Source organism: Callithrix jacchus, chromosome 11 (genome assembly GCF_049354715.1).
Source record: "Callithrix jacchus isolate 240 chromosome 11, calJac240_pri, whole genome shotgun sequence".
NCBI classification, from domain to species: Eukaryota; Metazoa; Chordata; class Mammalia; order Primates; family Cebidae; genus Callithrix; species Callithrix jacchus.
This window is the reverse complement of record NC_133512.1, coordinates 72,799,921-72,819,993: the sequence shown is the minus strand read 5'-3', so window position 1 is coordinate 72,819,993 and position 20,073 is coordinate 72,799,921. Positions and strand designations below refer to the sequence as shown.

Here is a 20,073-nt window from a genome sequence, read left to right as displayed (position 1 = left end):
CTGAGGTGGGAAGATCACTTGAGCCCAGGAGGTGGAGGCTGCAGGTAGCCACTACGGTACCACTGCACTCCATCCTGGGTGATGGAAGGAATATCTCAATTAACCAAAATTAAAACATAAAAATAAAGAGCAATTTTAACCTTTTTTGAAAGTTGCCATTTGCCTAGAACAATCCATAGTTTACAAAGGGATAAAACTGAGATAGCGCTATAAGACCAACTCAGGATTGCAGCTCCCAGTGAATCTGCAGAGGGTGAGTGGATGCCGCATTTCCATACGGATCTTTCTTGCCCGCAGACCAGGAGATTCTCAGGTGTAAGAGCTCCATGGGCCACCAGCGTGGCAGTTTGGGCTGGCGTGGCTGTTTGGGCCAAGGCCGCAGCGCAGCGACACTCCGTACAAAATACATTGATTTGGTTGCCCTGTTAAACCAGCAATTGGAGATTTCAGAAGGCAGATTAGCACATTCATCTGATTAAAAGGGACTTAAACAGAAAGCCAGGCCAGGAGATTCCCGGGCAGCAACATGGTTTGAGCCAGCACAGTGGGTCGCTGCATGGGAAATCACACAGATCCCGGCGCCCTTGCAACAGGCGACTGGAACACCTGGGAGAGAGTCAACCGTTCAACTTAAAAAAAAAATTAAAAAAGGGCTCTGAGGCAGGGAGCCAGGTGATCAGGCTCGGCAGGTCCCACCCCCACAAAAACAAACAAAACAGCACTTGGAAACACTTGGGGTTGAGAGTTTCATGGCAAGCACAGCTGAACCCAGGACAGTGCAGCTTGGTGGGGGAGGAGCATCCATCACTTCCAAGGCACGCAACCCCTACTGAGGTACTCTGCCATTGCTGACGCAGCCTGCCGTTGCCGAGGCAACCCACCATAACAGAGTCCGCCAATACAGAGGTGGGCCACCATCGCCACTGCAGTTCTAACAACACCCATATAAACAGGACTACAGGGAATTACACAAGGCAGCAGGGCAGAACCCAAGGCAGCAGGGCAGAACCCAAGGCAGCAGGGCAGAGCCAACAGCAACAGGGCAGAGCCCATGGCAGCTCATCATAGCCACTTCAGGCAGGCAGTGACTAAACTGCCTCCTCGCTGGGCAGGAAAGTGCAATGGATGTTCATAAAGAAAGCCCTAATTCACTGGGACAGAGCACATGAGGGAAAAAAAAAGGGGCTTTATGAGTTCTGCTGCAGTAGACTTAAACGTACCTGCCTAGCAGCCCTGAATGAACAATGGAGCTCACAGCACAGCACTAGAGCTCCTATAAAGTACAGACTGTCTCCTCAAGCAGCTCCCTGACCCCCGTATATCCAAAGAGTCACCTCACAAAGGACTGATCAGACTGTCATTTGGCGGGCATCATTCAGGGACAAAGATAGCAGAAGAAGAATCTGGTAGCAACCCTCACGGTTCTGCAGCTGCTACAGGAGATCCCCAGGCAAGCAGGGCCTGGAGTGGACCTCAGCAGTCCTACAGCAGTGGGGCCAGACTGTTAGAAGGAAAACTAAGAAAAAGAAATACTTCATCATCAACAATCTGGATGTCCACTCAGAGACCCAATCGGAAAATCAGCAATCACTCAGATGACAGGTGGATACATCCACAAAGATGGGAAGAAACCAGCGCAAAGAGGAGGAAAACACCCGAAACCAGAACACCTCACCTCCTACAAAGGACCAAAACTCCTCACCAGCAAGGGAACAAAGCTGGACGGAGAATGAGTGTGATGAAATGACGAAATCAGACTTCAGAAGGTGGGTAATGAGAATCTTCCGTGAGCTAAAAGAACATGTTCTAAATCAATGCAAACAAACTGAGAACCTTGAAAAAAGCTTTGAAAAAAGATTAGAGGAAATGATAACAAGAATCGACAATTTAGAGAGGAATATGAGTGAATTGAAGGAGCTGAAAAACACAACACGAGAACTTCGCAAAGCATGCACAAGTTTCAACAGCTGAATTGACCAAGCAGAAGAAAGGATATCAGAAGTTGAAGATCAACTCAACAAAATAAAATGAGAAGCCAAGATTAGAGAAAAAAGCGCAAAAGGGAATGAACAAAGTCTCCAAGAAATGTGGGACTATGTGAAGGGACCTAATCTTCATTTGATAGGTGTACCAGAATGTGATGAAGAGAATTAATCCAAGCTGAAAAATACTCTTCAGGATATTATCCAGGAATATTTCCCCAACCTAGCAAGGCAGGCCAATATTCAAGTCCAAGAAATACAGAGAACACCACAAAGATATTCCACAAGAAGAGCAACCCCAAGGCACATAATCGTCAGATTCACCAGGGTTGAAATGAAGGAGAAAATGCTAAGGGCAGCCAGAGAGAAAGGTCGGGTCACTCACAAAGGGAAGCGCATCAGACTCACGGCAGATCTCTCGGCAGAAACACTAGAAGCCAGAAGAGAGTGGGGGTCAATATTCAACATTCTTAAAGAAAAGAACTTTCAACCCATAATTTCATATCCAGACAAACTGAGCTTCATAAGTGAAAGAAAAATAAAATCCTTTGCAAACAAGCTAGTACTCAGAGATTTTGTCACCACCAGGCCTGCTTTACAAGAGCTCCTGAAAGAGGCACTACACATAGAAAGGAACAACCAGTACCAGCCATTCCAAAAACATACCAAATGCTAAACAGCATCAACAAATTGAAGAATCTGCATCAACTAATGGGCAAAACAGCCAGCTAGCATCAAAATGGCAGTATCAAATTCACACATAACAATATTAACCCTAAATATAAATGGGCTAAATGCACCAATCAAAAGACACAGACTGGCAAATTGGATAAAAAGCCAAAATCCATCAGTGTGCTGTATCCAAGAAACCCATCTCACATGCAAGGATGCACAGAGGCTCAAAATAAAGGGATGGAGGAAGATTTACCAAGCAAATGGAGAGCAAAAAAAGCTGCAATTCTCATCTCTGATAAAATAGACTTTAAAGTAACAAAGATAAAAAGAGACAAAGGAGGACATTACATGATGGTAAAAGGATCAATACAACAAGAAGAGCTAACGATCCTAAATATATATGGACCCAATACAAGAGCACCCAGATATATAAGGCAAGTTCTTAAAGACTTACAAAGAGACTTAGACTCCCACACAATGATAGTGGGAGACTTTAACACTACACTGTCAATATTAGACAGATCAACCAGACAGAAAATTAACAACGATATCCAGGACTTGAACTCAGACCTGGAACAAGCAAAGCTGATAGACATTTACCGAACTCTAAACCCCAAATCCACAGAATATACATTCTTCTCAGCATCACATCACACCTACTCTAAAACTGACCTCGCAATTAGAAGTAAAGCACTCCTCAGCAAATGCAAAACAACTGACATAATAACAAACAGTTTCTCAGACCAAAGTGCAATCAAGCTAGAACTCAGAATTCAGAACCTAACTCAGAACCACACAGCTTCATGGAAACTGAACTGGCTCTTAAACGTTGATTGGATAAACAATGAAATGAAGGCAGAAATAAAGAAGTTCTTCGAAACCAACGAGAACGAAGACACAACATATCAGAATCTCTGGGACACATTTAAAGCAGTCTCTAGAGGAAAGTATATAGCAATAAGTGCCCACATGAGAAGAGTGGAGAGATCCAAAATTGACACCCTATCATCAAAATTGAAAGAGCTAGAGGAGCAAGATCAAAAAAACTCAAAACCTAGCAGAAGACAAGAAATAACTAAGATCAGAGCAGAATTGAAGGAGAGAGAGACACAAAAAACCCTTCAAAAAAATTAATAAATCCAAGAGCTGTTTTTTTGAAAAGATCAACAAAAAGACCATTAGCCAGACTGATAAAAAAGAAAAGAGAGAAAAACCAAATAGATGCAATAAAAAACGATAAAGGGGAAATCACCACAGATTCCACAGAAATTCAAACCATCATCAGAGAATATTACAAACAACTCTATGCACATAAACTAGTAAACCTGGAAGAAATGGATAAATTCCTGGACACTTGCATCCTCCCAAGCCTAAACCAGGAGGAAGCCAAAACTGTGAATAGACCAATAACAAGATCTGAAGTCGAGGCAGCAATTAAGAGCCTACCACACAAAAAAAGCCCAGGTCCAGATGGGTTCACAGCCGAATTCTACCAGACACACAAAGACGAGCTGGGACCATTCCTTCTGAAACTATTCCAAATAATCCAAAAACAGGGAATCCTTCCCAAATCATTTTATGAGACCAACATCATCCTGATACCAAAACCCGGCAGAGACTCAACAAGAAAAGAAAACCTCAGGCCAATATCCATGATGAACATAGATGCAAAAATCTTCAATAAAATACTGGCAAACCGATTGCAACAGCACATCAAAAAAAACTTATCCATCATGATCAAGTAGGATTCATCCCGGGGATGCAAGGCTGGTTCAACATACGCAAGTCTATCAACGTAATTCACCACATAAACAGAACCAAAAACAAAAACCACGATTATCTCAATTGATTCAGAGAAGGCCTTTGACAAAATTCAACAGCCCTTTATGCTAAAACCCCTCAATAAACTCGGTATTGATGGAATGTATTTCAAAATAATAAAAGCTATTTATGACAAACCAACAGCCAATATCATACTGAATGGGCAAAAACTGGAAGCATTCCCTTTGAAATCAGGCACTAGACAAGGATGCCCTCTCTCACCACTCCTATTCAATATAGTACTGGAAGTTCTAGCCAGAGCAATCAGGCAAGAAAAAGAAATAAAGGGTATTCAAACAGGAAAGGAGGAAGCCACATTGTCTCTGTTTGCAGATGACATGATAGTATATCGAGAAGACCCCATTGTCTCAGCCCAAAAACTCCTGAAACTGATAAGCAACTTCAGCAAAGTCTGAGGATATAAAGTAAATGTGCAAAAATCACAAGCATTCCTATACACCAATGACAGACTTAAAGAGAGCCAAATCAAGAACGAACTGCCATTCATAATTGCTACAAAAAGAATAAAATACCTAGGAATACAACTTACAAGGAACGTAAGGTACCTCTTCAAGGAAAACTACAAACCACTGCTCAACGAAATAAGAGAAGACACAGATGGAGAAACATTCCATGTTCTGGTTAGGAAGAATCAATATCATGAAAATGGCCATACTGCCCAAAGTAATTTACAGACTCAACACTATCCCCATCAAGCTACCATTGACTTTCTTCACAGAACTGGAAAAAACCACCTTGAACTTCATATGGAACCAAAGAGAGCCCACATAGCCAAGTCAATTCTAAGCAAAAACAACACAGCGGGAGGCATCACACTACCGGACTTCAAACTATACTACAAGGCTACAGTAATCAAAACAGCATGGTACTGGTACCAAAACAGAGATATAGACCATTGAAACAGAATAGAGGCATCAGAGGCAACACAACATATCACCAACCATACAATCTTTGATAAACCTGACAAAAACAAGCAATGGGGAAAGGACTCCCTGTATAATAAATGGTGTTGGGAAAACTGGCTAGCCATGTGCAGAAAGCAGAAACTGGACCCCTTCCTGACACCTTACACTAAAATTAACTCCAGATGAGTTAAAGACTTTAACATAAGACCTGGCACCATAAAAACCCTAGAAGAAAATCTAGGCAAAACCGTTCAGGACATAGGAGTAGGCAAGGACTTCATGACCAAAACACCAAAAGCATTGGCAACAAAAGCCAAAATAGACAAATGGGACCTAATCAAACTCCACAGCTTCTGCATGGCAAAAGTAACAGTCACTAGAGTGAATTGGCAACCAACAGAATGGGAAAAAATTTTTACCCATCTGACAAAGGGCTGATATCCAAAATTTACAAAGAACTCAAACAGATTTACAAGAAAAAAACAAACAAGCCCATTCAAAAATGGGCAAAGGATATGAACAGACACTTTACAAAAGAAGACATACATGAGGCCAACAAACATTATGAAAAAATGCTCGTCATCACTGGTCATCAGAGAAATGCAAATCAAAACTACATTGAGATACCATCTCATGCCAGTTAGAATGGGGATCATTAAAAAATCTGGAAACAACAGATGCTGGAGAGGATGTGGAGAAATAGGAACACTTTTACACTGCTGATGGGAGTGTAAATTAGTTCAACCATTGTGGAAGACAGTGTGGCGATTCCTCAAGGACCTAGAAATAGAAATTCCATTTGACCCAGCAATCCCATTACTGGGTATATATCCAAAGGACTATAAATCGTTCTACTATAAGGACACATGCACACGAATGTTCATTGCACCACTGTTTACAATAGCAAAGACTTGGAACCAACCCAAATGCTCATCGATGATAGACTGGATTGGGAAAATGTGGCACATGTACACCATGGAATATTATGTAGCAATCAAAAATGATGAGTTTATGTCCTTTGTAGGGACATGGATGAATCTGGAGAACATCATTCTCAGCAAACTGACACAAGAACAGAAAATGAAATACCACATATTCTCACTCATAGGTGGGTGATGAACAATGAGAACACATGGACACAGGGAAGGGAGCACTACACACTGGGGTCTATTGGGGGAATAGGGGAGGGACAGTGGTGGGAGGAGCTGGGGAGGGATAGCATGGGGAGAAATGCCAAATGTGGGTGAAGGGGAGGAAGGCAGCAAAACACACTGCCATGAGTGTACCTATGCAACTATCTTGCATGTTCTGCACATGTACCCCAAAACCTAAAATGCAATTAAAAAAAGGGATAAAATTGTTCTTAGGAAGGATACTCTTAATGGCATTCCTTTTAAGGCAAGCACCTTGTTTCAATATATTTCCTGTTTAGTGTTTTTTAAATGACTTTGAGAACTACTTATAAGATGAGGAAGCCTTTTGTCTCTCAGGATGATTTTCTGATTTAACTGGTTTATCCTGTCCAACATGCTCATATAGGTCTCAATCTGTTATAGCAGCTATACCAAAATACCATGAACTGGTATTTTGTATCAACAAATTTATTTCTTCAGACTGGACTGCCCAAAATCAGGGTGTGGGCAGATGTGGTGTCTGATGAGGGCCCACTTTCTAGACTGACATGTGTTCACTGTAACCTTATGTGGCGGGAGGGACAAGTTGGCTCTGTGGGGTCTCTTCTATGAGGGCACTAATCGCAATCACCAGGGCTCTGCCCTCATGAACTAATCACCTCCCAAAGGCACCACCACCACCTAAAACCATCACCTTGGAGGTCAGGACTTCAACACATAAATTCTGAAGGGATGTAAACATTCAGACCATAGAAATATAGTAAACATTTTTATAATGTTCAACTTTACACTAAAAGGAAGTGCTTCAGAATGCAGAGAGAACAGGAGGAAAGTACATATCTCATTCCCACACACACGCACCCGCCCCTTTCCTCCCTTGACTCCTCATCAGAGCACTAATCTACCAAGAATTGAAATAAATGTGGTCGGAGTAAATAGGGGTCCCTTGGGCCTCAAAGAAAGAATGTGGTAGCAAGCACAAACTAATGTAATTTGTGATTCAGGTCATGAGTGTCCAGAGCCACCTCCTATCAGGGAGGTATGGCAAGAACAGTCACATAACTGAGACTAGGGAGAGAGGAGCAGAGGGTGGGACATACTCCTGCAACCAGCTCCATCCCTCTATAATTAAATTGGGACTTGGGGTAAAAGAAATAGGTTAAAGGTGAAGACAGCAGCTTGGCATGAGTGAGCAGTATTATGCAAGCAGAGATGAGGAAACAAATGAGAGATAGCAGGACCAGGTGTCCTGGGAATGAGAATCTCCTGATTAGAGTCTCCCATGCTGAGCATTTGGGGTGGGACGAGTTGGTCAAACCAAACCCAATACTATCTAGCACTCCAAGAGGCTAAGACAGGAGGATGACTGGAGGCCAGGAGATTGAGATCAGCCTGGCAACATGACGAGACCCCATCTCTCCAAAAAAAAAATAATAAGGAATTGGATGGGTACGGTGGTTCATGACTGTAGTGCCAGCTATTCAGGAGGCTGAGTGGGAGGATTGCTTCAGCCCATGAATCAGAGGTTACAGTGAGCTATGATCATGCCACTGCACTACAGCCTGGGCAACAAAGAGAGACCCTATCTCTACAAATAAAACAAAATAAAAACACATTATAGATTTGCTAAGACTAGTGGAAAAGGCAGAAACAAACAAATAAAATGAAAGGGTGGAATCTCTTTAACCCCCTTTTAAACTATTAATAAAACCTTTCTTTTCTCTTCATCTTCCTACATTACTAGGACTTCACAGCAGTCCCATGCTTCTGCCTGGAAACACAGCTCATCAGTTTATTTTTAAGGTATGCTTCTTAGGACCAAAACCTAGAACCACTAACCTAGCCCCCAATCTGCCCTCTTGCTCCCAGTGAGTAACTGTGACCTTAAACACAACAGCTTTTCCCCAGCTTTCTAGGCCTGCCCTGCCCTTCACAGATACAAAAGAATCAAATGGAAATTAAAGGTGGCAGCGCCTTCATCTCCCTGCTGCTGGAAGCTGAGATTTCCCAGTCTACACCAAGCTATGATTAACAGGCAGCAATGCCAAAAACAACAAAGGAGCTTCAAGGAAACTGTGCAAAAAATTCCCCCCAGTTCTAACTACATACATACTCTTTTCTACTCACCCCACCCCATTCTCCCTTTGTATTCCAAAACTCTTCTGAAGCTACCAGGTTGCATAAAGACACTAACAGCTACAGCTTAATGTTCAGAGGTTGATGGAGACCACAGAGTGGGCCAATACACATCACTCTTCAGAAACAAAAAAGCTATATTCAGAACCAGAAGGAAATTAGATAATCCTAGCTCACATTACTTAATGGTTTTAAGACTGGAAATTTGCGTGTGTGTGCGCATGCACGCTCATTTTGAGGGAGTAATAGTGCAAATAAAGTAAAAGCAGCTCTCAGCCTCTCTAAAGATCATCTGCAAGACCTCCCCCAGTACAGCCTGCTCTGAGGCACAGCGCCAAGTACTAGTTCTGGGAGGTTTAAGCAGAGCACCGTAAGTCTCTCCTATCTTCAGGTAACTTCCTTCTTCAAAGAGCATTCCTTAGAATTGCCATAGTATGATGCTCAGTGATCACTTACCCATGTAGGAAAGATTCTCCAGAAAACCCACCCTACCGCCTTACCCTCCCCTCCCCTCCCCTGCCAATTTGCAATCTCTTTTGGAACCACCATAATACTTGGGCAGCAGATCTTTAGTCATGTGTCTGTGCTTTTGTTTCTCACTGTAAAGGGCTTACCTTCATAAGAGGCAATGCAGTGTCTTCTGTTACAAGAGTTATTCCAGGAATTTCCTATAGTGGGGAAAACACACACAGCTGCTTAATGTGTGAACTACCCCTAGCTCAAGGTTTCAGGAAGTGTTTTCTGTACAGACAGAAGCTGAGGGCAGCTTCCAGTTTCTAACCTCTACTTTAAATAAACCTTGGAGCACACAAATAACAGTGAATATAGCCTATCTCTTGCCTCAGGAAGGGACATATTCTTTAAAGTCACAATAGTTGATAGGGTCTCTGAAGGAAAGGAGAAGACTATTATGAAGAAATAGAGGGTACTTTTATTCATTTCTATTAAAGAACAAACGAGGCAAATTATGTTTGCACCAAATGTGATAAAGGGGGAAAGTTTCATTATCAATATCCTTCCTCTCTCTTCTTCTTTCACTTAAATGTATTATAGTTAGCCCCTACCTCACTAGAAGGAACCAAGACTAACTGGATTCTTGCATGACTTGACTGGATCATTTTTCTGTACCTCATTGTCCTCTGTAATTTCAGAGGTAAGAGCCCCCATAAAAAGTTTCTGCAGCAGCTAGGTGCAGTGGCTCATGCCTGTAATCCCAGCACTTTGGGAGGCCAAGGCTGGCAGATCACTTTAGATCAGGAGTTCAAGACCAGCCTGGCCAACATGGTGAAACCCCATCTCTACTAAAAAAACAAAAAACTTAGCCAGGCATGGTGGTGGGTGGCTGTATTTCCAGCTACTCAGGAGGCTGAAGCAGGAAAATCACTAGAACCTGAGAGGCAGAGGTTGCAGTGAACTGAGATTGCACCATTGCACTCCAGCCTGGACGACAGAGTGAGACTCCATCTCCAAAGGAAAAAAAGAATTTCTGCAGCACTATCATCATAGCAAATCTGAAAGGTGAACAATTCATTTCAGGAAGGGCAAATGATAGTATTCTACTAACTAGTGAGCATTAAAACAGAAATTTAATAAAAATATAAATGAATAAAATTTCAAGATGGCCCTTTATTCACTATTTTGAAAATTGTATCTGTATGTTAATTATGTAATTTGCTTCTCATCTGGTCAAATCAGCTTTCATTTCCTTAAAAAAAAGTAGGTAGTGTGTAAGAAAATATTTCAGGAGATATAATGAAGAAATAAAAATTAGTATTTGTCTAGAACTTAAATGACCTGGATTTTACTGATATAGAATATTCCTGTGAAAAACGGTATCACAGTGATAGAGAAAAATGTTCAGAACATGCGGACAACTGAGTTCTTCATTGTGACAGTAGAAAGCCGTGATATGAATCTATTGTAAGCTTCATTTATCATTATACAGGATACCTCAAAAAAATTAAAATTTCTTATGGTTTTAGGTTATAAATAGCATTTTAAATGTGGTAATACAGTTGTTTGCAAAACATAATTCAAGATTATGTGTAAAGGCATCATATTTTCTATTATCTTAAAAAATCCAGTTGTCTCCTATGAATGTGTGAAATCCATGTTTTCTCCTATGGCAACTTTTTATTAAGGCTGTAGCATTAAGAACATCTGCAGATTAGATTAAGAGAAAAATAAATTATATCATAGCTGATGATAAGGATAGACTCAGATTTTCAAGATTAGAAGAGACCTTTAAGGTAACCTAGTCCAACCACTACAAGAAGTTTAAAGCAACATGGCAAAGCTCAAGGTTAGTTCAGTACAGGGAGGTTGTAACTGCAGGTTTATGTCGCACTTCCTGTGGGACCTTCTAATGTCACCCTGTGCCTGTTCATGACAGCTGCACCGCCCTGGACAATCTTGAGAAGTGCAAAAGGGAAGCATTGCCCTCAGGGTGATATTCTCACATCACATCCAATTAACATGTGGATCAATCTTTTAACACAACCCTGGGAACTAGTGGTCCCAGGTGCCTCCTGGACACTTTGAACACAGGACATAACAGCAGGGGGTTGGCAGGGGAGGGAGCGGAGATGTGCATTTCCTGACTCCAGGGTGGTATAACCTGCAGACTTCCTGCCATGACCACAGGGTCTGCATGTCTATTCTCATGTGCTCCGAAAGAAAAATGGGAGTGCCTAGAGAGGAAACAAGCTCAGGCCTTTCCCTTAGAATTCTAATGTGAGGCATAAAAATCTAATAACCATGATAGTAAAAAACAAAGAAAGGGACTTTAGGAAAGCACTGCCACTGTGCATACCAAAAATTTATAAATTAATCAAACACATTTGATATATCTTTTTTAAGGACTATATTTAGACAGAGTCTAAACATAAAAGCCATCATTTATCCTAGTACATAGTTTCCTATGATTGTGTTATTTAAATTCAATTTATTTTTCTAAATACCTTTTTGATATAAACTTCTGCCTCCAAAGCAAGCATGTAGTTCTAGTATCTAAGTAAGAAACAAGAAGCACAACTTTTTCAGGTACGGCCTATGCATGGTTTTTACTTGCTGGGCCAGCAAAGGTCTACTGCATCACATTCAAGAGAAAATGAGCAGTATTTTAGGTCAGCACATCCTCATTTAAAAGGAGGCAGTCCAAACAGACAGGAAGGAAAGGTCAAATGAGGTTAGTGTGCCTAAGATTCCTGACTTTTACTGATCCTGAAACTCTAGAGTTATTACAGATTTTTAATGGGGCTGAAAAGAGGGTTCATGAAGGTTGTTATCTACCAAGTATAATAGCAGCGATCCAGCCATTCCTCACATATATAAACTAGTACATATTTCAATCCAGTCTAGTCACTTAGAAAATAAAAATACCACGATAGAGGTTTAGTTCTGCCTGGTAGTAGAAAGAATAATAAATACACTGCGTGCCTGCTCCTTCGATTTTACTGTTTTTATACAAATGCTTTTGGCCAGTGGCAGGGATTCACTATTACTTTCATGCCAAAAAAAAAAAAATCCACCTCAGTTCTTTATCGGTGGAAACAGTAGTGAAATCATGACCTTGATGGCTATAAGAAGGATGTGCAACAACTAACCCACAATTGTGTATTGATTTTATTTGCAGATAGCATACACAGTGTTAACTTACTGTATTCCAAGTGAGCACTGAGGAATGTGGCAATAGTTTGTCCACATTACTTGTCTCTGAATATACACTCCAGTATGAAGAAGCTGCATAGATTTTTAAAAAGGAGAAGGGGAGATATGGTTTAATATAACAAAGACAGTCAGCATTCTAATTCAACCAAAACAAGCAAACCAACCAAGTATTCATTGTCTTATCCCTCATCCTCAAATAGGTAACCATTATGATTTTAGCTACTGACTAAAATGTTCAGGTTCTGCTTTTTACAATGAGAACAATAATTTAGTACTATATCTACTCAAATGACATTATATCACCTCATACAAAACCAGCCAACACAAAACTGGGCTAAGAAAGTAACATCTTACTGGAAAAAAAAAATCACTAATAAGGTTATAGAATCGAGATCCTATCTTGTATCTCATCAATCTCTGTACAGCCATAGCTTCTCAGAAAACCACAAGAGAATGAAATTTAATTAGCTGCTGACTACAATAGCATTTAAAAAAGATGTTCTCCTAAGCAGCATTTGGACAGATTGAGGCATTCATTATCAATTACTGCTTTCCCTCAAGCAAAAAGGTCAACTATTCAACTTAAGGTGCAACATCAGCAACACTTACCAATTATAAATTCCTGAATGAGGTCAAATGAATGGCAGGCAGACACATTCTCAGAAATCCATTGAATAATCTTTAAAAAGTCAGACAGAACTCTGTTGGTATTTAAATCTGCTCTCTGCCTCCACTACCAAAGAAGTACAAATATACATGAATCTTTTGCATTCTATATCTATTTTGGAATGGCCTAAGAATACACTCACTTCTACACTATCTTCAAGATACATAATGCAATCCTGGGTAGAAAAACAGTATGTAAGTAAGATCCTTTTTATACATCTTTTTAATAAATGTCCTTAGCAGGGATCCAAATAAATGTTCTTCAACCTAATGCTTATATTAGAATAAGTCATGTTATAACAAAGCACTAGTGGAAAGAGCTGTGGGATACAGGGAAAAAAGGCAAAACAAAACCACTAGGCTTGGAAGCAGCAGAGCTGGGTGTGATTTCCAGCTGGGCCCTCCGTTGTGAATAGGAACACCAGTTAACCTTTGTGAGCATGGCTGTACTGCCTCCCGAGGGAGGGATAACCCCTGCTATACCATCAACTCTCTCATCTCCATAATCATCCTCACCTGCTAGAGGAATGTTTGACATCTCAGAACTGACAGATATTATAAGGTACGCCAAGCCATGGTGCATACTTGCACTTCTGCTACCACCAGTAAGCTGTTTTATTCAAAACCTATTTATGTTTTTGTACTTATTTTCAAAATTAGGTAATTTAATACAATATTACTATAGACAAGTAAAATATGGGTGCAGAGAGTATTCTTGGGTCAGTAAAAGTTGAATGCTTTGGAAAAACTCAAAGGCATGTCTCTAAAACACTAAAAAACTACGTCTAGGGGAAACAATTATAAAAGATTGTTTTTAAAAAATGCCTGATATACAGATTGCCTTGGAAGGGTCTTTAAATTACTATATCCTTAGAAATAAAAAATTTTTTAAAGTAACAGGAAGTTAGAGATAACTCATTACTAATGCTTTTATGCAAAAAAAAAAAAGATGTTGAACTTCAATTATCAGATGCCCAAAGAAAGGCTTGAGTCAAAACCTGAGTGAATAATGTGCATTTTTATGTTTTAGGTTAAAATAAAACATCTAATGTCTTTTTTAATTTTTTTGTAGTTAACCAGCTTCTCATTGATCTTAACCACATCTGATAAGGCAATTTCTCTGACTTCACAGCATAGCTGTAAAATAAAATAACACAGAATGTGCATGGAGGTACTTAATAAACTCTAATGTGAAATACAAATGTAAGTTTTCTTTACCAAAAATGTAATAAATATCTGCCACCAGATTTTAGTCCTTTCGATACTTATAGATCAAATGCAAATCAGAAGAAAAAGTAGATATTTAAGAAACTCATGATTTCCTGAGCTCTTCATTGGAATGTTACTGATACAGCTAAACATTTATTGCCAATACAGAAAAGGGAGTACCCAAAAGAACAGAAACACCCTGAGTCTGAGACCTGGTAGGGATCTGTTACAAAGCAGCACAAAAGAGGACGATGCTCAAGTCAGCAGAAAGGCCATACACTTCAACTGTTACTAAATAAAAATAACTCCTGACCATTTTCAACCACAAAATAAGTATGTTCAGTGCTGTCTATCTGGCCATTTTGAAACATGAACTATCTTCTCACCTGGCCTTCCAGCAACTGCGCGCCATGACCACAGGAGAGCGCACAGTGCAACGTGGCCATCTTCTCACAGTCTAAGCGGGTTTTCTGCAGGAGCTGTAATAAAGACGACTGGCTGAGCATCGCTCTATACAGCTTTCCAGAACAATAATCCAGTACCAGGGACCCTGACAGTGACTGTAAAGGGCTATGAGGTAGCATATCAATCATTTCATTATTTCCTGGCAAAGAAAAAAAAAAGTAGATCAGGAAATAAAGAAACTCCTTTCACCCAAACATAGATATTAAAGTCAAGACAAACTCAAATAGGCCACCTCTACAAGAGAAAAACTGCAGCCATACCTGTCAGAAAGAGATTGTGGCAGATCAAGTCTGGATGTTGAACATTAAGTAGGTGGAAGAAATGACCAGGTAAGTAAACACCCACATAATAGTCTATAGAAGAGAAAGATTAAAGTCATCTACATGTGGTAAGAGCTGCACATGTACAGAACGTCACATTATCTCTTTTTCTCTGAGTATCTCAAAAGACAAAGTTTTACCAGTGTAATAACAAGTTATCTAATGATAGTCCATTTCTTTTTTTTAACTTTTCTTTCTTTTCGAGACAGGGGTCCCACTCTGTCACCCAGGCTGGAGTGCAGTGGAGTGATCTCGGTTCACTGTAGCCTCAAACTCCTGGGCTCAAGTGATCCTCAGCCTCTCAAATAGCTGGAACTACAGGCATGCATCCACAACACCCCACTAATATATTTTATTTTTATAGAGCTGGAGTCTCACCATGTTGCCCAGGCTGGTCTTGAACTCCTGGGCTCAAGCAATCCTCCTGCCTCTGCCTCCAAAGTGCTGGGACTGCAGGCATAAGCCACCATGCCCAGCCACATTTCTCTTACTAGCCAAGCCTCATTTATTCCTATCTATGGCTAATTTTCTTCAGATATTTATCTATGGTTATCTTAATTTATACCTGCAGTTTTGTTTCTAAGTGATTTGTGGCTTTATATGAATCTAAATGATCTCAGAGCAAATTAGAATAAAAAACATCAAGTAACATGAATTACTCCTTAATCCGATAGGCTGGAAATAGCTTATATTAGGAATTTTCTTCATAATTTCTGCCAGTTTGGAGAAGCTCTAAAATTTGGTTACCCATGTTCATCCACTGATCATCATTGTCATCAGTAGAAGAAGCATGTTGTTTAGAGAACCTTTAAATTGATATTCATCAGAACAATCTCTGCAGACACACTGACACTTGGTGAAGTACTAATTTATTTCCTTGCATATCAAGCTGACTAGAATTCACACCTTCAGTCCCTGAACTAGATATTTTTGTACCAAGAACATTTGCACTCAGATGGAGACAAGGTATAAAAAATAGGTTTCTGGAGAATGGAAGGGTAGAAGTATCCCTTGCCAATACTTTTTCTAGGATCTTAAAAAACAGAAATTCACACAGTAGTAATTTTATATAGATGAGACATTTAGATTATAAGTGAGCCAGCTAGCCTCCTTTTCCTAAGAAGTAAAAGAACACATGCTAATCGTTTGCATAAAAGGCGTTCTGTGGAAAGAAAAGGAAAGAGGACATAAAACTCAAACCAGTTGACTTACAAGTGTCCTTTCAGTCAACATGGATTAAATGATGCTAAAGTGCTTAGCCCAAATGGTTGCAATCATCTTATTACGGCAACACTTTACTAGAAAAACACAAACAACAATATGGTGGGACATGGAAAGGGTGTCAGCATCAGATAACCTAGTTAACGCCTCACTGTACCACTTAACCAGTTAATTAGGATGGCACTATGTCCCTGGCAAGGTGGCATTTGGAAATACATGACAGTGATTTGGGTCGTCACTCAAATTAAGCGAGGGATGGGGAGATTCCTATTTGGCATTTGTTGAGTGGGCTCCAGGGATGGATGCTCAGGGTCTCAATGAGCAGGGAATTATTGTCTCACCAAAAGGGTCAATAGTATCTGTGGCAAGCTGAAAGACGGCACCTGAAGATATTCATGGGCTAATCCCCAGAGCCTGTGAACAGGGTAAGAGAGACCCTGCAGATGTGACTAGGATCTTGAGATGGGGAGACTATTCTGAAATATCCAGGCAGACCCAAGTAGGCACAAAAGTCCTTATGAGAGAGAGATTTGTCTAGAGAAGAGAAGACGACCATGCGATGAGGACACTAGTTGGAATGAAGTGGCCACAAGTCAAGAAATACTAGCCTCTAGTCAGGGATGTCCAACCTTTTGGCTTCTCTGAGCCACAATGGGAAGAAGAGAATTGTCTTAAGCCACACATAAAATACACTAATGACAGCTGATTAGCTTAAAAAAATTAATGTTCTAAAACAGTTTACAGATTTGTGTTGGGCCACATTCAAGGCCATATGCAGCTCATGGACCACAGGTTGGACAAGCTTGCTCTAGAGGCTGGAGGGAGGACACAGGGAACAAATTCTTCTCTGGAGCCTCCAGAAGGCACCAGTCCTGCCCACACTTTGGTTTAGCCCTTTCAAGACTCATTTCAAACTTCCAACTTTACAGAACTGAAAGAGAACATTTGTGGTGTTTGAAGCTCCAAGTTTGCAGTAATTTGTTACAGCAGCAATAATAAACTAATAAAGGATATGCTAACTAGCCAGATTTGATCATTCCACAATGTATATAGATATCAAAACACCATGTTTTACTCCATAAATATATACAATTACTATGTGTCACTTAAAAACAAAATAAGGTGGGTATTGCTTATTGACTGTGTGCAGTGGCTCATGCCTGTAATCCTAGCACTTTGGGAGACTGAGGCAGGTGGATCACCTGACATCAGGAATTCAAGACCAGCCTGGCCAACATGGCAATACCCTGTCTCCATGAAAACCACAAGAAATTAGCTGGGCATGGTGGCATATGCCTATAATGCTCCCAGCTACACAGAGACTGAGGTGGGGGAATAGTTTCATCCCAGGAGGCAGAGGTTGCAGTAAGCCAAGATCATACCACTGCCTCCAACCTGGGCGACAGAGAAAGATCCTGTCTCAAGCAAGCAAACAAACAAGTTTGCTAGGAAGATTTGATGAAAGAACTCTGTATAAATTTGTTATATTTTATTTGCTGACTTTTCTAATAAAGATTTTATATGGAGAAGAAAAGGTACTACACATAAGCAGAGGCTATAGGTGCAGTCATACACATGTAAAATAGATATTTTAATTCTTATAATTTCAAGAAAATACTTTAGTCACCCATATTTAGTTAAAACTTTAATGTTTTAAAACATTTAGACTGAAGCTTTATATTTTAAAAATATAAGACTACTGAATCAAAAAATGCTATAAGAGAAAAATCAAATTTTATGAATAAATATTTTTAAATTATATACTCTAGGATTGTACCACTGACAACACTAATTATCTTTTCTAGTTTGTGCAGTTATGTGACTTACAGGATCATTTCACTTCATTTTCTCTCAGTTTATTCTGGATTGCATTAGAGAAAAATACTAAAACACCACCTCTAAACAAAATACTTGATGAAGTTTTAATTGAAATAAAATGCTAAGAAAACAAAATAACAAAATGTTTAAAGAAACTATTAATAATCTAGTGTCGCTGATAAAAGACACTGAAATAAGCCTGGGCACACAGCTCACTCTGAGCCTCCATATCATTATCTGTAAAATGGGGATAACATCACCAATCAGAATTGCTGTAGGGAGCAAAATAACAAGTAAAATATACTTAACATATAGTATGCATTAGATAAATAGTAGCTTATTTATAAACGTATCTTTTAATCAAAGTGCTTGGGGTTCATGAAAAAAATCAAAAACTTTTTCTTTAATATTTTAATCAATATAAGCCCATTTTAATAGGATGACAGTCTATGGAAATTGCATGTAATTAATATCAAAAAATATATTACTCAAAAAGCAATATTGTTATCATAAAAACTACCTGTAGAACAGCTTTAAACCGGGGTATGATTTTGTGCCTATAAAATATGCTTAAGAAGGAAAGACAACCTATGTAAGACAGCCTATTTTTACAAAGCTTGTATTGCTGGCCTCTCCACATGCTGAAGACCACAAATTAAATCTTTCCTGCCCTTTGCAAGTCATTCCCAGGGATAAAAAAAAAAGGCAGGATACCTTTGCCCTCACAAAACACTGTTTTCCTAGTGGAAAGTTTCCCATCTCACTCTTGAGATGGGATGTTGATAAAGCATTGCTGATAAGAATCAAGTCCCAGACCCAGGAAACATTCTATATTTCTCTCTCTTATCACAGGAAGCAGTGGAACCAAGCTTCCCTAAAGCTATTTCCCACAGATTCAGAGATCATGTTAAAATTTGCCCATTACTAGCCCACTCAGCATTAAGTATCCAACGTCATCAATAGTATCATTCAAAATAAAAATCACTTTGCTCAGTTTCCTCACATTGTACTCTCCCAAACCTGGGTCATGACAGTGGATGGACTACGGAATAGGGATGGAAAAAGATATCAAAGAATTATGTGCTCTAAACCCAAAGCTCCTTTTTTAAAGGAAATGTTCCATATACCATGTCCCATATGTAAGCAAGTAAACAATTACTTAGTTTTGTGCTAAACTGTTTGTGCCCCACATCCCAACTGGCATGGAAAAGCAGCTTTCAGAGGGGAGATACAAAAAAACCCTTTCTTTATTTTCTTCATTATCCTCAGATTCCTTTCGCCATATTTACTGAATGAAAACAACTCACTCAAGCTGATCCATAAATCATTAATGGGATTTGTAAGCTTTTCAAGATTAGCGACAAGAAACAGACAATTTCCCAGAGGCCCCTGTCCTCTCTATAATCAAGGGACAACATGATATATTATTTCTCATGGGCTATTCGGGAATATCTCATACAAGTCATTTTTATGCTGACAAGTGACTTTTTAGACTGCTACCAAAAACATAAGAAAGCTCATAGCCTAGGTTCTCTAAAAAGGGAAGACACCTCCGCCAATCCTTTCAAGCCAAAGACTAAGGAGTTCAGAGGGAGGGGTATGTTCCAGAGAAAATCTTTTCTGGTAAGACTTCAAGTGGGTCATTGGTTGTCATTACAATCCAAGTCTCAAAGAGGCATGAGAAATGGGATAGCATAGAAGGCTGAGGTATACCATGCCCTGGAAGAAGGGTTCAGAGCAGGGGGTGTGATCTCTCCATCACTCACCAAGGTTGAGAAAAGTTATGCCCTTTGTCATGTGTGAGCCAACATTCTTGAGAGAAGTGGTAAAGGTCTTGCTATATCCTGCAAAGAGAGAACATGAAGCCAGAGAATGTTAAACAAATAACTGAAACTCCACCCAAGGCAGTGACTATGTAACACTCCATAAATTTTCAGTGACCATGAAACTGGTAAGCAGGCATCTTCTGACTTCTAGATTTCATGGTTCCCCTCATTCTCCAAAAACCAGCATTGAAGGCAGATCATCTGAG

General features: G+C 39.9%; 1 protein-coding gene across 12 annotated transcripts in view; it reads right to left on the bottom strand.

Moving 5' to 3' along the window:
* GSAP (gamma-secretase activating protein) overlaps nt 1–20,073 on the bottom strand; it is a 251,535-nt gene that overhangs the window by 26,549 nt on the left and 204,913 nt on the right. For 7 of the 12 annotated variants that reach the window (XM_035254005.3, XM_002751668.7, XM_035254007.3 and 4 more), the window contains 6 exons: nt 19,808–19,885; nt 14,943–15,035; nt 14,604–14,821; nt 12,952–13,021; nt 12,332–12,414; nt 9,288–9,341 (listed from right to left, as the gene is read on the bottom strand). In XM_035254005.3, coding sequence (XP_035109896.3) covers nt 9,288–9,341; nt 12,332–12,414; nt 12,952–13,021; nt 14,604–14,821; nt 14,943–15,035; nt 19,808–19,885 — 596 coding nt within the window. Of the gene's footprint in view, nt 1–9,287; nt 9,342–12,331; nt 12,415–12,951; nt 13,076–14,603; nt 14,822–14,942; nt 15,036–19,807; nt 19,886–20,073 lie in introns of all 12 variants that reach the window. The other 5 variants (XM_078343041.1, XM_009002580.5, XM_078343044.1 and 2 more) reach the window with 1 other exon arrangement.